The 19,191-nt window shown below is 40.2% G+C and overlaps 1 protein-coding gene across 12 annotated transcripts in view; it reads right to left on the bottom strand.

Annotated features, from left to right (window-relative positions):
* Nucleotides 1-19,191, bottom strand: part of ZNF475 (zinc finger protein 475) — a 77,174-nt gene that overhangs the window by 17,345 nt on the left and 40,638 nt on the right. For 10 of the 12 annotated variants that reach the window (XM_039848537.1, XM_039848542.1, XM_039848541.1 and 7 more), the window contains one exon: nucleotides 11,439-12,685. The exons of 1 other annotated variant lie outside the window; for it this stretch is intronic. In XM_039848537.1, coding sequence (XP_039704471.1) covers nucleotides 11,439-12,473 — 1,035 coding nt within the window. In that variant the 5' untranslated portion in view covers nucleotides 12,474-12,685. Of the gene's footprint in view, nucleotides 1-11,438; nucleotides 12,686-13,964; nucleotides 14,807-19,191 lie in introns of those variants that run through there. One more of the 12 variants, XM_039848546.1, reaches the window with a different exon arrangement.

Raw genomic sequence — 19,191 nt, 5'->3', positions numbered from 1 at the left:
TTGGCACACACAGAGCCCATTCCCCCTGAAACTTGTCAAGAAACGGGCAGAGTGAGAAAGGGACTCGCTGAGTGCAGGAAGCATTTTCTTGACTTTTCTGCCCATTGGTATGTTTGAACTCAGACTGATTAGTTTTGAAAACTACTCTCCAGATGTGGAACCTCTCTAGGATGCTGGACGTTTTGTGGCCCTGTAAAATTCTTAGAAGGTTTGGCTTACAGATGTCTGCTCCACAAGAATGGCCTCGTTGTTCTGCAGACTTCCACGGGTGATCCAAATGGTGGTTTGCAGCTGGGGCGAGCTACCCTGTGTTTAGGCATAAAGGATGTGTGCAGTGGCTGCTGCATACGACCATCATACAACTATGTGGTTCCCTTCATGGGTCCTTCATGACCCAGGCTGCCCTCTTTACAGCATCTCAGCCAGGCTGCCCTCCAGAACAACCCCCGCTCCCCCTCTGCCTTCTACACTGGATCTTAGATTGCAAACTGATGGACCAACAACCAATTCAGCTAACGGACAGGCATGTTTCCCTCGACCAGCACAAGGTTCTTAAAAGCTTTAAATGTGAATATCTTTAGGTGAGACTTACTCTCCAAGAAACCACAGACTCCACCACCCCCTATTGCCCAATATGCAGCCTGCTGAGCCCCTGAAAGCTTCTGAGCTTGTGACCCTGAGCAGCCTATTTTCTTACTCCTTCTCTCCATTCATCTCCCCAATAAAAGGTATTTAGCTCATTTCTTAGGAGTGAGCTAAACTTATGGTTAATTTGAATGAAAGTGCCAGTGGCTAAAAGGGTTTGTTACCTATTCAGAGAATCTTTGCATTTTAGCTGGGACTTCCTATCGAGTAAGTGCTTTGAGTCAAAGGACTGAATCTCTGACTGGAATTAAAATATCTTGTCAGGTAGTAGGGGAGGTATTCTAGGAAAAAAGTATATAGTGATACATTAGAAATTGTCACACTCAAAATTCCCTATTCTTTTTGAATTTAGGCACTTAGGCAATTATAACAGAACTTGATAGGTGGCTTGGAGCCTCTACGTAGGCAGCAGAAGTGCCTAATTTAAGGAATGAGAATGATTTCCAAGATCACATGCACATAGTAACCATGCTTAATTCTCGAGTGATTTACTTGCTGGAGTTTTTGCTGCCCTCACTCCCAACTGGATCCCAGGCTGTCAAAAACAGGGTCAATCCTGTTTATGTGACTGTGCAGCTGCCAGAATGGGTGTCATTCCATTGACAGTATTCCTCTTTCTGTACGACAAAATTAAACAAAGAATTTGGGCCTTAGCTGCTGTTTTAGATTTTCCACAGTCCTGATCCCTTCCATTAGGCCAAATAATTGAAATGTCTGTGGTAAGTGTGCAAGGCATATCATAGAATGCAGAAAGTTTGGATGGAGAAATAAGAGAGAAAGTTTTTCTCCCCATACTTGAGGAAAAAAGAGTAAAACCTCTTTCAGAAATCCTTGTGAATACTGCAATATTGAAAATGACCAAATAGCAGCTAACAATTACCGAGCACTTTCTAAGTACTTTCTAAGCCCTAGACTAATAAGCACTTAATCATTCTCATAATAATCCTCTAATCAAGACTCAATACCTCCACCACTTCACAAACCAGGAAACTGAGGCACGGAGCAATTAATAAGTGGCGAACCAGACAGTGGGGCTACAGGCACTGCCGCTATAAAGGGAGCAGGAAAGAGCTGACAAGTAATAATTTGTCAGGCACCATCCCAGGTCCTTCATTTGTAGGCATTCTTTCATTTCAGCCTCTCACAGTGGGGAAATGAGGCTGGGGGCAGTAAAATAATTTGCTCAAAGACCTGTGCTTTCATTGAACATCTATTATCTGATTCCAGATCTCATTCCAGCTGCTTCTAGAAATGGGGGGTTAAGGTCATCAGCAGAGTACCATGCTCTGCCTTATGTGTCCACACAGTCAGCCACTGCGTGGGATTTGAGAGAAATCAGAAAAATTCTTACTTCTGGTCTCTCCATTACCTCAAAAGTTCAGTCTTTGGGTTAAACACCGCCCTCTCCCTAATCCATTTTCAAAATGCAAATAGTCCTATGAGAGATTTTTCTATGAAAGAATTTATCAGATTTTCCCAACTCCCTTCTAATAATATCAGGGGGTAGCGGTTGGTAGGGGCAGGGAGAGTAGAGAAGGCGCTGAAAGAAAAAGGAGATTAGATTATGGGCTAGGTCACAAAAAACTCATTTCCCCAAATCAGAATTTTGCCTGTGGTCATTTGAAGCACACTTTCAGCAATCTTGACTGAGACTGAATGTGTATCATTAAATCCCCACCCCCAGGCATGTCCTACACATGCAAAGCATAAATAGCATTTTAATATATAAGATTAACTGCATAGTTCAGTCTCAAACCTCAACAATTACAAAGTTTGATTGTCTAGAAACCACTGGTATTTCACATTTACTTCTTGTGTTTTCAAACAATTCTACCCAAATGTCACATCTGGAAGGATCATTGTTTGAAATGAAATTGTTTTTGGAAATCACTGGATGCCATGTAAAAGAATTTTTCCAATCCAACTTATTGGCCAACTATTAGAGAGACTGTTACCTATAATTTGGAGTTTTGTTTTGCTCATTTTAACTATAAGAAAGACTTGGACATTCATTTGGAAATGCTGTTAATATTCAAGTACCTTCATGTATCTGAATTTTAAAATAAACTATTGGTATTTTAAATATATGCTTGGCATATTAATTGTTTAATTGCATATTCTGAGATACAGGGCTGAAAAACATAAGTCAAAGAACAAATTCCAAATAAGATTCTGTTTCTGAAAGGAATAGTAGCTTAGCTGAAAAATTTTTTTTTTCTTTTCTCATTTGAGATAAAACTGTTTTTTTTTTTTTCTGATTCCTTTTTTAGAAGGGTATTGATTGGAAGGTAAAGTGTTTGATTAAATCTCTTTGCAAATTCTTGTAAGAATGACATTCTTGAAGGACATGAAGAGAGGATGTCCCTGTGCTTCTCTGTCTGGCATCACGCCTGACCCTTGTGGTCAGATGGCTACCAGGTCACAGAGCAAAACCAAGTAACTAGGGAGCATTGGGGGCAAGATAGAAAAACCCACATGTTGAGGCAGCCACTCATTTTTTCCAGCCACTACAGTTAGAGAGAAAAAAGGAAAGCACAGGCGTTACCTGACCTGGCACTTGGATGGTAGGTTATTTCCAATACCTGCTTTGTCTACAATTTAGAAGTTTTCTAATCAAGAGAAGAAAGATATCGCCTTGGATAGGCCAGGAGGTATTCTAACCTTAGAAGGCAGTTTTCTTTTTCTAATCAAAGTTCTTGACCCCAGTGCCTCCCTATCCTTTGCCTGATTATCCCTCTGCCTCTGATTTCATAAAGCTTTAGGTTCAGACCAGTGATAACTTTTATGCTTTTACCTTCTCTGTTTAACAAAAGTAGCCTGGGATGTGAGAGCTTCTTGAGGACTTTAAATGACAGGATCATGGCATCAGAACTGGAACTTGGAGCAGGAATATTGGAAACTTAATGAGTTACTGAATTTATTAGGCCCTTCTTTAATTAATAAGACTTTTATTTATATAATATGGCTTCACAGAGGTAACATTTGAAAGAGGGAGGTGAATTACATAATATAAATGGAGAGCAAGAGATGGTACCCTAAGTCAAACACTCTCAATGTTCCACTTGGTCATTAAGATAAACTTGTATCTAAAATTCAGCAGCGAGATTTTATTCATAGGACAATCACCTCTGTTTCAATAGGAATTCCTTCCAGTTTGCATTACTCTACCTTTGGTGAAGTTTTAAGAACTTTGGAAGAGATTTTAGTTGCTGACCTTGGGATTCAGATTTCTAAGAACTGTGAATGTTCATTTGGTCAAGAAACAAAGATTTACTAAGCATCTATCACTAGAAAATACAGTATATGTTTGGGGCTGGAAGCAGGGAAATGGGAGTGACGGGGAGAAACAGGCTTATGAAGACATAAAATCATTTAAGCTAGATTAATTCTCTGAGAGTTGGACATATTGTAGTTTTGTTCATTTTAGCCTTGAAAAATATTTGAATTTATAATACGTGATTGTCTCCTTTCACAGAAGCTACAATCAGTATTTTTCCTTTTCGAGAAGCGGAAAGTTACACATTGGAGCACCAATGCAATGACCACCGATTTTTGCTTTGGTCTTTGGGCTCTGGGAGAGGTAGCTATATCTATTATGATCTCCCCCACCACAGATATGTGACATATAATTATAATTCGAGGCCGATTTTTAAAAATAATTGTTAGATTGTAACTTGCATAGATAAGTATCATCCTTTAAATTTTTTTATATTAGGAGGCTGTACACCAATTTCAATGGTGATATTACTGCTATAAAATTTTTAACTCCCCAGACCTTCAGCACACACTTATTCCACACATGTAATATATACACACGGAGATTCCTTTGGCTTGGCCTCTAGAATCAACAGAGCAGAAGAGAACTGGTCCTGTTACCTTAAAGTTGTGCTTGGTACACCTGGAAGCTGTGGGATCCTAGAATTCTGCCCTGATGTGCAGGCATGGTTGGCACCAAGATAAGTGGCACATGGAGTTGAACATTAGTGGCCCAGTTGCCAGCATCATCAGGGGGCAGTTTGTGAGGTCAAGGCTGGTTTCCATGACATCAGCAGAGCTGCTGAGGAGGTCAACTAAGGCCACTCAAGATGATTATAAGGCTAGGAATCCGCAGAAGGATCCCACTAGAAGTTTTACTTACCACCTCGAAAAGAGTATCAAGTCATTCTTGTGTTTGGGAATCATGAAGGCAAAGGGTTCTAGGAGCCTTCATCTTGATTTTAGGAACTCAGTTTAACTGAAAGCATGAAGAGACAAAGGGCTAAGCAGACTCTTAAAATTAACCTTTTCTCTCTCTTTATTCCTCTTTCTCATGTGATAGGCTTAATAAGCTTGCCTGGTGTTTTATTGAGAAGATAAAAGATATAAGCTAACGGACTGTAGCTCCTTCATCTTCCCATTAGCACCTACAAACTTGTCTTTGACTGCATTCAATTTCTTCCTGAAACAGAGAAATGCCCCCTCCTATTAAGCCTCACCCTCTGAACATGGGGCCAGCGTCCCATCCCCGGGTGCCTATTTCTCCTTCAGGATTTACACTTGCCCTTGTCATCTCTCCTGCTTCTTCAACCTCCCTCTTCCTACTGGATCACAATCCTAAACATTCAAATATAATCCATCTTTTAAAGAGACCCCTCTCAACACATTATTTCTATTTCTAGCCTACCCATTATTTTTCTCCTAGTCTTCAAAGTCAGACTTCTAGAAACACATCCTATCTCTATCATCTATACACTCCGCCACCCCTACTACTACACCGAATGTGTTCTTTCCAAGGTTATCAGACTAAATCCACACTGCCAAGTAAAATAGATATTTTTCAGCCCTCATCCTACTCAACCTCTCGGCATTCCAGTTTTTCACACCTTTATTCTTGACATTTCCTCTGATCTGTGTCCATGGCACCATACTCTCTGGTCATTTCGCTAGGGTCTCCAGGCACTCATTCTCCAGTTCCTTCTCCTCTAACCCCTAAACATGGTACTGCCTCAGGGCCAGCCCTGGGTCTATTTTATAACCCTATACTAATTCTGACGACTTTGAATGTATGTTAATACCGCACAAATGTATGTCTCAGCCCAGATTTCTCTTGTGAGACCCAGACCTATATATTCATCTTGACTTACCCATTTAGATATAAGCATTTTGAATTTGATGTGCCCAGAATGGAACTATTCATCTTAACACTCAAGAGCATACCCTTTCTCAAGTCTTCCCCATCTTAGAAAACAGCACAACAAGTGCAGTTGCTCAAAGCTAGAAATCTGAGAATCGTCCTTGACCCCCTCCCTCACCACTCCACGTCCTTCCTATCACCAAGTTCTGCTCTTTATACCTTATCCTCATCTCTGTTACCAACACCCTAGGCTAAGTCATCATCAGCTCTCACCTGAATTCCTGAAGTAGCCAAACAACTCATGTTCCTGTGTCCACAGAGCAGCTAAAGAGAACTGTGCTGTTTCTACAGCTTTATTTTGTGTTCCTGCCCCATCGTTCATTAGGCTCTGACCACATGTGGACTTCTTAGTTCCGTTTTAAGACCTTTCTTACCTCGAGGCCTTCACACATGCTACCTTTGGCTAGAATGTCTCCAACTCCTGCCATTGCCTTCCCCCCGCATCTTGACTCTTGGCTAATGCTTTGTCTCAGCTGAAATGTCACTTCCTCCCAGAAGTTTTCTCTAAGATCCTGAATGTCCACTCCTAACCACAGACACTGTCATATCAGAACTTGAAATTTTATATTTATTTCATTTTTATATTGATTTCATGTCACTCCCTTCATAAGTCTTCATGAGATCAAGGATTGTATCTATCTTTATTATAACTCTGTATTTAGTACTTAGCCAATGCCTAACAACCAATATTTGTTGAATGAACAAACTTCTATCCTCTTTTTCCTACTTAACACTCACAGTATGGCTTTTTGTATCACACATATGCCTCTCTCTTAGTGACGTGAAAAGATATCGACCTTTGGAATTAGATGGATCTGGCTCTGATATCCACTACCAGAACTGATGTGTGACTTTGGGGAAGTTGCTTAACCTCAGTCTTTTCATTACAGCTCAGGGGCGACTTGAACTCAGGTGTCACCCCAGCGGCATGGGGGTGGGAGGTAACGACTCAGAAGTGCACTTAGCATTTCCCCTCAGTTCTTCTCCACTGACACGGCAAAGAATTACAGGTAGTGAGATTTAGAAAAAGAAAGATTTATTGAATGTACATTTTAGAAGGAGACAGGCCATGCTAAGAAAGGCTGTAGTCCTGTGGAATTTGGGAGGTGAAAAGATAAAAGAAATAAAAGACAGAGTATGCCCCAAGGGAGGGGCAGGTTTTCAGCCAAGGAAACTGTAACAACATAGAAGTGGGAAGGTCTGTATTATATTTGGGCCAAGGTGGGTGGTTACAAAGGCATTCCTAGGTGATTGGCATATGAGGTCATTTTGATTGACACTTGGCTGCTATATAACTCTGCCTAGTGAACATGTACTTACCCAGAATTCAGTCTGTTGTAATTGGATTCATGAACTTCCTGGCATAAACATGGTATTATAATGATTGTATAATGAGGCTGAGGTTGCGGGCATGTTCGGGTAGTACTTTCTATGCAAGCGTCTGTGGCCGGATTAAACCAACTATAGATTATGGCCCATCTGTCCTTTCTCCCTGGGGAGGCGGGAAGGATTCTTTAACTACCAATGGGGTGTTCTTTGGGCTGTCTCTGGGCTGGGCTTCCATTCCTTTGTTCCTCTGTTGCTCATGTCTGACTAGCTGCCTAAGTTTCTATATGGAAAATGAGAAAAATAATATGTCTTATAGTAATATTATCAAGATTAAGATGAGATAATATAAAGTGCTGATCATAATGGTATGTAATAAAAGTTACTTTTCTTTTATGCCTTCTAATAAACTCCAAATACTTCTTACCCAATAGGTATACACGCACACACAAACATTTGACAACGTGAGAACATCCATCCTGTACCACTGAGTCTTTCTGATTGTGACCTTCCTATTAAGAGTTTTGTCTTTAGAGCATGAGATATTTAGCCATGGAACAGAATTTATAACATTAAACTTAATATATAACTGTAGCCCTAAGTAACTAGAGTTTGTATTATAAGGGTACCTTCTCAAATATATTTGGAGGTAACACAAAGAGAAAGGTAACAATGTTTTTGATAGTGTAGAAGAAATTACTTTAAAAGAAAACACCAGATGGCAGCACCAGATGCTAAAGAGATATCTGATGGGATTTTTTAGCTCAAACCTGAGCACCTAGGATGTCAAAGGTAGCTTAAACTCACATTCAGAGAGACAACTATTTATAGAAAAGATAGCTTTCCTAAAGAAAAATATTGCCTACCTTGTAATAAAGTAAAGAAATTTTAGGAACACTGTTTTCACATGCTACAAGCAAAATCCTGAGAAAATAACTCCAAGCATTATCTAACTAATAAAAGATAGCTAGACAAAAGATTCGTTTTGGTCTGTAGTTACATTTAATTAATTCTGTCAATCTGTGTTCCAATTAGCTGGAAAGGAGCTAAATCCAAATAATGAAATACTAATGGCTTCTAGAAAAGGGCAATATTTTCCCAAATATTTAATGCAAATATTAAAATTTATTCACGCATATTAAAACAAGGAGCAATAACGACCTCTGTTACTATATTCTTCAGCATCACTTAGGAAAATACTTATAAGACATCAAAAGATCTCACTAAATAAATATTGTAATTCAAAATTATTATCTATGGTTTCCATATTATGCATCAAAATTTCACCTGAAATTAGTACCACTATTAAAACCTTGCTAAATTAGATGTTGCTTATTCAGGCTTTCCTTCTTTTCGAGGAAAGGAAGGGAGTTCAATGCCGATGGTGACATCATATAATGGGAGAGCCACAAAGCCCAGGGCAGTCACACCTTCTAAATAAAAATACACACTGAGGGCTTTATTCCTGCTTAAGTACTGCTTAGCATCCTTCACGATTTCCCTGTGAGATCAGAAGTGAATTCAGCCCTATATTTGGATGAGAAGCAATGGGACAATTTAAGCCTGTACAGTGGTTAGAGGGCAGACAGAGCCAAAGCAAGGTGCCCGCCGAGGTCTTGGAGGAGAATTTGCCTTAGTGGCATTTGTTTGTGTTTAGATTTGATTGAAAGGTGACAGAGCATCTGTGTCATAAGAGAACTGAGCCAATCTATGTTGGAAGAACATTCCGAGCAGAGGGTAATTCACTCTGCCAGCAAAACAGTCATTGTTGCCCGACTGGAGTGAATTGTTTTCCAAGTACTATGATCATGGTTCTGAAAATTTTTCTTCACCTTAATTCACAACAAGACTGAGCCCCCTGAGAACATGAGGCAAGACTGCTGATTCTAATCTGAAGTCAGAGCAAAGATTCTAGAGGGAAATTGTTGTAACTGACAAGAGAAGAAATGAAGCAAACATCTGAACTTTAAAAAGAATGCATGTGCATCGTAGTCAGCCAAAAGTCAGCCGTCACAGACAGATGAAATTCTGAAATCTAATAATGCATAGGGCAGCGCTCTTTATGGAAAACGTATGATTCACTGCACTATCTAATTTTTAAACGATACAAAGAAAGAAAAACAGCAATAGACAGGATCAGATCATAACCAAAAGAAAAACTGCTGTACCCAGGAGAGGCTATCTGCTGAAAGCACTATGGCATGGCAAATGTCTTTTTTAGTGAAAGAATAAAGTCCATTGCTTCAAGAATCTTATGCCTCTCTGCAGCTTAGGAGATTTCTCCATTGTAATTAAGCCAAGCTCACATTAAATCTAGCAACTAAAGAATCCCTAAGTGAGATGACCTTTCTATGCCCTCCACTAAAGCCTGCGTGGTCCTCAAACGGACCAGCACACGTCTGACAGCAGTAAGTGCCAGTTTCTCACTGACATGTGCCTTTTCAGATGTGGGAGCAGGGTTGGATGTGCTCTGACATGGCCATGCCCTCTAGTTGCCCTTGTTCTGATGAAATCCCCTTACTCTGATCTAAATGCACAAGTCATCAAGGGTATCACTGGCCTCTCCTGACATCCTCCCCTCCAGACGACGGGGTGAGTCAGGAGATGTCTTCTTGTGAAGCCGTGGGCCCAGGCCAGCCTCTTTTAGCAGTCGTGACTGAGTGAGAACATGCTGTGCTCAGCCTGTTGGCTCCACTCTTGGGAGCACAAAGTATGTGTTACAACAACAAGCCCAAGAATCCTGACCACACTTTTCCCTATCTCAAGATCTGTAATGACAACATTTGAAGTAAATGCATACAATCAGGAAACAGGGCTGCAAGTCATACACTAACAGTTTCTGATTGTGACCCTGAGACACGGATCCTTCTGCTCTTTGAATGCAGACCTCACACATTTTGGAAGGAAAGCAATAGCCAGAAGATGGGAAAAACAGATCATGTTTATGAGACCAGCCTGCAGGCCATGCCACACTTAAGTTCGGGTTTTCGTTCAGCGAAGAAACCAGCCATTCCTTCTTCAGTATTCATCGGAAAACACCCAGCTTCTGTTAGTCTGACTCTTCGGCTCTAGGATCATTGTCCTGGAATCTCGTAACCCAGCACGTCTATAATCATTTTATGTTAAAAATGGAAGTTAGGGGAAAGTACAAGACTTTGACAAAATAATGCATTGAAAAAAGTAAGGAAGAAAAATTGGATTAAAAATAGAGGATGCCCGCCCTCTACTCCCTCTGGTTTAATCCTTTATAATAGCTTGAGTAACCTTAGTTTCCCCAAAACAGTCTCTTTAAAGAACTCTGCAGGTGGGGTGTTTCAAGTAGCGAGCCATAGAAAAAAAGACTTTGATCACTTCTTATTTCTCATGATTTGACATTCTGTAAGATGTGATACAGGATAGCAGCACATCCACTCCCCTGGCTTAATGGTAGGACAAAGTCCGTGGACCATGCCCTGTCTCGTAGGTAGCCATCTTCAATAAGCATCCTTCCCCAATCCTGGTGGATGGCGAAACTTCAGATAAATGTCCAACAACACCTCGCCATACAGGTTGGGGACCCCGGGATCATGCTTATTTATAATTGCCCAAGTGGGTGGCCAGGGCGTGGTGCCCAACCAAACACAAGATGCAGAGCAGTAGTGGGAATTCAGCACTTCCCAGAACCATGAACACATGCGCAGTTGCTTTGGTGTCCATGGGGGTTAACTCTCCACTTACTACGGTCACATAAGTGTCAAAAGACAACATGTTGCAGAGCATGTCTATTTCTGCAAGTGCTGCAGTGTTTAATTATTGTTAAAGTCATTTGGGGTTTTTGACACAGATTCTATTTTAGTAAGATAAACTCAGCATAACCCAGCATTGCCAAAAATGAATTCCTAAGGTAGATGACTAAAATAAACTGGTAATAAATATTGGCTGTTGGAACGGGAATTATAGCTCTGTAATGTAGACATAGCATTAATGACTCATTTTCAAGTAACAGTCTCTCCCAAGGATTATTGGTTTGAGGAATCAGGGAAGAAAGACTTTCATCTTCCTTTCTTTTAGGCAGCAGAATGGAAGAAGACTGTGAACCCACCGGGCAAGGATGTCTACTTTACCAATAGAAATATAAGCCCTGGAATCCAACAGGGGGTCAACTTGGACAGGCTGCATTGAGGTGGAAATAAGGCATTGAAAGAAACCATCCTAAGCATTGAGACGGTTGATTCTGGGGACAGTTTCCTCTCATTCCCTGGAGGCAGAATGTGCTCCTGGGGCCACCCAGGGAATTTCATGGGGTGTGAGTTACCTTATCAGTCACAGTGGGCACTGCATCGCTCCTTTGCTGCTTGGAATTGGTGGACTCTTTCAGGCCACCTTTACTCCCTAAAGTCAAATGATGAACTTGTGGCCTATTTGGTTGTGGTTTACAACTTCTCTGGTGTATCAGAAGGTGGTCGGGGGCAAAAGTCAGGTTACAGTTTGGGCAGGGCACAAGCTGAGCTTGACTTGGCCCCTCTTGGCTGGACTGCCCAGCTGGAAGGGACTGAGGCTTCTGTGGGAGTGGCTGGCGGAGCTCTTTGGGGAGCTGGTCATTTTTTATTTTCCACTTTTCCAGGCATTTGGGCTCATGAATAGGAAGGGAGAGGGTGCCAAATTCCCTACTGCAAATGTAGCAGATGAGAGTCCTTGGTCGCACTGGGACACCACCGGAAGCTTTCTTAAGACCAGTAAGATCATCAGAACTGTTGGGATTTGGTGCTCTGGGCCTCTCACCCTTCGGCTTGCAGCTTCTCTGGTGAACAAGAAGACGATCTGGCAAGAATGTGCGGCCACAAGATTCACAGGGCAGCAGCTGAGCCTGAGAACTCTGGAACGCAGCCTCATTCGCTGCCTGAAGATTGGAGGACCCACTGCCACCAAGAGGCTGTGGTTTGGAGGGCTCTGGCCGCCTCAGGTGCTTGGGCAACTTGCTGTTTTCAATACGCCACTTCTCCAAGCACTGGGGCTCATGAATGGCAAGTGACTGGGACCCAAATTCTCGGCCACAGATGTAGCATATCCGGAATCCAGGCCTGCGGGATGGGATCACAGGTGGGCTGGGCTGGCTTTCTGACATACTTCTCTTACTGGACCGTTTTGAGAGTATCACAGTTCCAGGTCTACTTTTATGAGGGTTTGTATTTATTTTTTCACCAGGACTGACATGCTCTGTTTCTGGCAAAAGGCTACAATAGGTGCGACTAGATAGAACAGCTCGGTTGATAAGGAAGGTGGGTTCTTTAGAATGGTGGAGAGTTGGAGGCAATTTGTTGGAAACCCTTTTCTCCTTTCTTCTTTCCATTAACGAAGAAGTCTTTCCCTAGTGCTTGCACTGATTCCAGGCCAGACTCATCTGGGCTTCTTTTTAGAGTGAAGGTCAGTAAGAGTGACTGTCCTGGGATTCCACATTGTGGCCAGCACCTTAGACCCAGTGACTGTGACTCAGAGCTTCACTGCAGAGCAGCAGTCTGGAATGCCGGAAAGTCCCCATTAAACCCCAGATGCCTCTGAGATCTGTGGGGGAAACACAAAGCGAGAACTTATTAAACACACACCCTTGTTAGACTGTAAGTTGATAAGAAACAGTGGGTTTTGTTTGTTTGTTTATTTGTTTGTTTGTTTTTGACCTAGTATCTTCTTTGGCTAGCATAGCGACTAGCACATAGGATTTGTTTGGTAAGTGTTGAAATAAATTTAAAGAAAATTTCTATCATGAATTGCACTGTTACCATATTGAAAGCAGTGTTCTGCCCAAAGAAAGATCGACAATTATAGCAAATCATAAATCTGTATGACACAAACCATCAGAGGCATGGTGGTGAGATCATAAGAAAACCAAGAACTACAAAAATTAGATTAATATTTATGAGATTCTTAATATTTTAGTGCAGGGTTCCCCAACCGATACTGGTCCATGGCCTGTTAGGAACCTGGCTGCACAGCAGGAGGTGAGCAGTGGGTGAGCGAGCAAAGCTTCATCAGTGTATTCGCAGTCACTCCCCAGCACTAGTATCACTGCCTCAGCTCCACCTCAGATCATCAGGCATTAGATTCTCATAGGAGGATCCATCCCTGGTGTCGAAAAGTTAGGGACTGCTGTTTTAGTGCCATGGATCCCTGTGACAGTTCTTTGAAGCCTATGGAGCTCTTCTCATAATAATGATTTTCAAGGCAAAAAATAAAATTCTTATCGCAAGTGAAACTAATTTTATTGAAATAATTTATTAAATATTTTTAGTTGTTATATATATTTTACTTGAGATATAGTAATATGCCAGACTTCTTCAGTGTCCATGGGACCAAGGTTAAGAACCTCCATAGAAGAATAACTCAACAGTGAATATTATAAGAATTATCAGGAAAACCCTTAGAGGGAAAGTAAATGTCTTATAACCTATCTAGTATCCACTTTTCTTTATTATGAGACTGGAGTATTAATAAATCATGGCCATAATTGTCAAGCCAAGAATGCAAACCAGGCCTCTACCTTTCCTGGTGAGATATCTGCGGATCCTCTCTGGGATGAAGAAGCTCAGACTTTGCTTGATGAGCTTTTTATAGCTATCATGCTCACTATCTTATTTATGTTGCTATATATAGTATATCTATTTATATATATCTATATTATCTACTTATTGATCTTTCAAAAATTTTTTTTTTATAAAAACATGGCCAATGATTTTCCCAAACAAACCAAAATAAAAAGCTGATAAGATTTCATTATGGGCAGAAGCCTAAAGAGTTAACTTGGGGGAAAGCATGAGTCATTTTTGCCCCGGGTCTACAATCTAACCTCAACAAAGATTATTTTCAGAAGCCTTAGGACCATCTTCATTTCCTGAAGGATGACCTGGATCTGGATTAGAGGCTCTGAAGCATCCGTTCCCAGTCACTGGAGGAGCAGTGCCTGATTGGAGCTGGACCCTGCAGATCATGGCAGACACTTGAGTTCAGGCAGAGCAAAGACAGCAGTGCTGGTAATATTGAAACACTGTTTGGGCATTGTCTTGATAAAGGACAAAAACAGCTGTGAGATCTGTGCCTAGTTCCTGTATTTTGGTGCTGAGAAAGGTCTGAATTGCTGCAGTTAAGACTATCAAATCAGGTCTGGCACGGAGAAGAAAGTTATTATTCATTTTGACAGATCCTAAGACAGTGATATTAACACATGTGACAAAAGAATGTGTTGGCCCCAGAGCGGCCAGCACTAAAAATGAAGCTTAGAGCAACAAAATGTATCACTTGATCAGCAACATCTAAAAGAGAAAGTGGTTCTAGAGATCACAAGGAATCTGGTAAAATTATTTTATTAGATTTTATCAGCAAATGGGTGAAATAAGCCCTCCAACCACCCTGCTCTGTTAGTTTTGATTTCTTGTTCACCAAGGATGTCCTATTCTAGTTTCCCATTTTCCTTGATACCAGGAAGTTGCAGACATCAAAAGTGGTTAAGAACACAGATTGGAAGAATCAGTGCAATCAAATTAACTTACTTCCCCTAAATTTGCTCGCTCTCTCTCCTTTCCTCCCCGCTTCTCTCTCTCACACACACTCACACACACACTATTCCCTGCAGATTAGAATAATGAGAAAGCTCTACGACTTGCCCCAATAACTCCTTCCTTCATTTCCTTTGTAATAAGGTAAGAGAACTAATATTTATTGAATGTCAGCTATGCATCAGATATTGTACTAATTTTTATATACATAATTTCAGTTAATTCTCAAATGATTACAAGGGAGGTATTATTATTTCAATTTTATAAATGAAGAAACTATGACTCAGAAAAGACAGGTAACTTGCCCAAGACAGCCAGTTTCTCAATGACAGAACTGTGAATCAACTCCAGCTCTCTTTGGCTCCAATACCCAGCTCTTTCCATTATTCATTCTGCCTAAAATTCCACTGGTAGAGCTTCTTCCCTTTAGTTTTTATCCCTGATCTAATGTATGATTCATATGCCCCACGGGAAGGTATCTAAGCCCTCACCAGCCTCTCTGCTATCCTTTAGGAGAAGAGGCGAAAGGGAGGAGGGGAAGAGGGCACAGAAGAAGAGGAAACCTCTGAGACAGAAAAAGCAGGAGAGTGATTGGGGCTACTGAAGACAACATTGTTTCCTTAAGTGACAGGGATCATTTTATTTTAATGTAAGTGGTTTTCTAGATGAAGTTTTCCTCTGCGCAATATGCAATATGGATTCTTTTCATGATTTCACTAACATCCTTAATAAAAATCTACATTGCTAACAGGGGTGGGGGTGGCTCAGTGGGAATTGGGGTGGTATAACGGGTGCAGGGTGAAAGGGAAAGCTGCCCCGAGAGGCCAGATGGTGTTCAGTTTGCAGTCACATCACCATTCTGATTAGGGATGAATGTTTATGCATGCAGGTATGTGTGCATTACAAATATTTTCTCTGCAGCAAACCCACTAAACATGATAAAATTTCAAATTGATTTCATCTTTTCTTTTTCTACCTTCGCTTTCCTCCTCCAATATCCTTCTAAAATTTCTGTTTTATTGTGATTAAATGCATCAAAATATGAAAGGTGAGGTAGCTAGAATTGAGTAAAATTTTTGGAATCTGAGAAATTTATGTTTCTGTCGGTGATCTTGACAAGGTGTGGCTTGGTCAACTGCTTTGCCCGTAAGTAAGTTCTAAAAGCGAAAGCGCTGAAAAGTACTAAATACATATACTTAAATTACTTAGGAAATTGGCCTGTCAGCCAGACACGTCGTAAAGAAATGTTGTTGATTTATAAAGAGAACTACTTTGCAAAGCCAGTTAGTTTCACCCCAAACATCCATGGAGGAAAGTTCACTCCAATTGGCCTGAATTATTCATTTTGACTATATTTGCACATAGGAGATTTAAAGAATGTCTTGGAAGACATCATGACTTATCAATATGATACCATTTTTCCATGCCCTTTGGGTTCATGAGGAAGGGAGAGACAAACTCACAAAGATGAATATAATAACCATGGGAATCTGAAACCATCTTGGCATTAGAAGGTGTTTCTCTATAAAAGAAGAGACAGAACACAACCAAAGTGATTAAATCTTTAAAAAATTAATTTGGTCCTTTGAAACAAAATAAATATAAGCGATACATGACCCTTCCCTGTTGGTAAAGAATCCAAATTCTTTAAATGGACAAATGAATAAATAAGAAAGATGGAGTTGGGGCTGATATTGGCTCTGAGCAAAATTGTAAAATAGAGGTGGTTTGTATTTAATATTTTCTATCCACCCTGGTCAGAAGCATTTACTTTCCCCTGCTTAGCACCTTCATGTACTCTCCAGTCTTCCTCAGCTATGAAATCTCACTTTCAAAAAGGAGATGATAGACTTATTCACACCAAGGCTAATGACTGATGAAGTAATATCCCTTCCAGAGTCTGGCAGAGACAGCTAGTCCCCTATCTACAGTTATTCTGCCCAAATCTCTCAAATTAAGGAGGAATCAAGTTTAGCTGGGTACATGATTTCCCAGTTAAAAATCTATGGGCTCTTTCGTAGCTAGTAAAATACTAGGACTTACAAGAACTCTTCTTGAAAAGTAGGGGCACAACTTGGTTCTCTTTCCTTTTTTCACGCTGATGCTTAGAACTTCGATGTGATGGCTGGAGCTCTAGTGGCCATATTGGACCAGATTATATTCATGTAACCTTGACAGGACAGAGAAGAGACCTAAATGGACTTGAGTCTCTGAGAAAGTTGGAGCCACCATATAAGTGCCTCCCTTAGACTTTATATGTATAAAAGAAATAAACGTCTATTTATATTTTAGCTATTTTTTAAAATTCTTACATAAAAACCTAATACTAACTGAGATAGTTATATTTTAATATTTGTCATTGGTTTAGCATAAAATGAATTCTAATAGTGATATTTCAAATTTTAGGACTTTTTTTTGATGAGAGAAAACTTTTTTTGAGAAAGTATATGTTTAGGGGAAAAATTGACTTAATACATACTTTTTTTCTAAAAATCAGAAACAAAAAACTTGAAACTCTAAATACTGAGCCAATGGTTCTTAAAAAATTAATTCACAATCCATCTTTCCCTAGATTTCTTTGAACAAATTTGAATGACATATTTTACTTCAGGAAACTAAGAATCTATTTTTTCCTTGAGCATTTGAAAGAGCTAGGAGGCACCACTGCTGTGCAAGTTATTAACTTACAGTCTCTATACTCCAAATTCTCTTTTGTATGTTCAGCTTTGTGATGCTGGCACTGGGACTCTGTGTACCCCACTTCTGCTTTGCCAGCTGGCTCTGCTAATAGTGTTAAACTGAAGGGAAAACACGAGGTTGGAGGAGGAAGAGAGGACTTGCTTTTTTTTCAAAGCTTCCTGCCTGCTTGTGGTTCCTGTGAATATCACCCCAGCAACACCTCTTCAGCCCAGCAGAAGCAGTTCTTCCCTATAGCAGCAGCTGAAACCAGTTTACAGTTTTTCAACACTTGCAGACCAGACTTACTCTTCCTCCCTGACCAGACATCTCCAGTCAGTCTGTGCCTTCTCCTTGGAGATCTGATTTTCAGCTCCATAAGGCACTTCTTCTAAGTTTCTAACTTTTAATAACTCAAACCTCTTCCCTTTGATATTTCCCTCTAGGAATGGTAGTAGTCACTTCCTTTATATAGCAGTGTTCTCTTTTTATCTTGCTAGTTACCTAGGTAACAACTTCATTTCTGGTTAACAAATCTTTACATTAAATGCTCTTTGTTTCAATAATTGGTACGGTTTCTGTCTCCTGACTGATATAACTACCCTCAGACTATGATAAAAATCTGTGATAGTCAAGCTGTCCATTATCTTATTATTGCAATAAATATAAATGCAAATAATTATTTCATAGCATCTTAGAAAATAATATATGCTTATCTTAACATTCAACACTCAACTCATTCAGACCAGTGAAAAATATATATTCGTAATTTTTACACTACTACCATGTGTCAAGAAGTAGGAAATGTTGCTCTTCCATTTATGACTGAATTAAATCATAAGAGGAAACTTGCCATTTCAGGCATATTTACATTTTCCTTAATTTTACTTGACACTCTTCTGCTACTGACTGCCTGGCCCCTAAGGCCATCGCTGCCACATTGAGAGTCAAAATGAAGTGATGGCATTCATAGATCAGTAGTGACCAGGAAGTGTTGAGGGTAGCTGGTCCAGCTCACTCTAACTGGTTCTCCGCACTCCTTTCTGGGTAGCCCATGGGCCATGGCATCAGCAGTTCTCAGTAATTCTTATGTGAGGACACAAAAGGCCAGGTGAGAACAACAGGGAACTGGAGGTGATTTGGTTTGAGAAAGACAGGAGCAGTGAATGGAAGGTAAAAAATGGAAACACTTTAGCTGAAGGCATATAGCTTCAAAGGGATATGGTTGTCCATATTGGCATTTTCATGCTGATTTTGAAGATAATAAAACATTTCCTCTTCTTTGTCTCTCTTTCACTGTAAAGAATTTTAAACCAACAAATAAGTTCTTTCACTTTCATTCAATCTGACTGTCAGGTATGGGCATAACAGTCTATGGTGTTAGGAAAGCTATGGACACAGAAAATGGGAGAAATGCACTCTTTATGATTCTAAGTAGAGCCTCTGCAAGGATATTTTATGTTGTTGAGGCTCAAAATATCACTGATGACAGCTATTGTTAGATTGAGCCTGTAATTTTCACTCTATATTGAGTATCCAAATCATAGAGTACTCAAGAGTCATGAATGCCACACAGGTATGACCATGTAATTTAGAGTGGTTACGGAAAGCATCTGTATAATCACAGAAATGTATAGAAATTCAAGAAATGGGCAAAAAGTGGGAGAATCAGGCCATTGAACGATAAACGAATCTACATACCATATTTTCTGACATTTGGGATAGTTCTATTCCAAAAGCATAGTTCTATTCCAAATAGCTCTTTTTTAAAAGACTTTAAAGCAGTGGTCCACAAGCCAAATTTGGCTCATAGGTATATTCTTTTTGGCCTGCATAGAGTTAAAA

This window comes from Pteropus medius, unplaced genomic scaffold, assembly GCF_902729225.1.
Source record: "Pteropus medius unplaced genomic scaffold, Ma_sr-lr_union100, whole genome shotgun sequence".
In the NCBI taxonomy this organism is placed as follows: domain Eukaryota; kingdom Metazoa; phylum Chordata; class Mammalia; order Chiroptera; family Pteropodidae; genus Pteropus; species Pteropus medius.
This window is presented reverse-complemented; position numbering and strand designations above follow the sequence as displayed.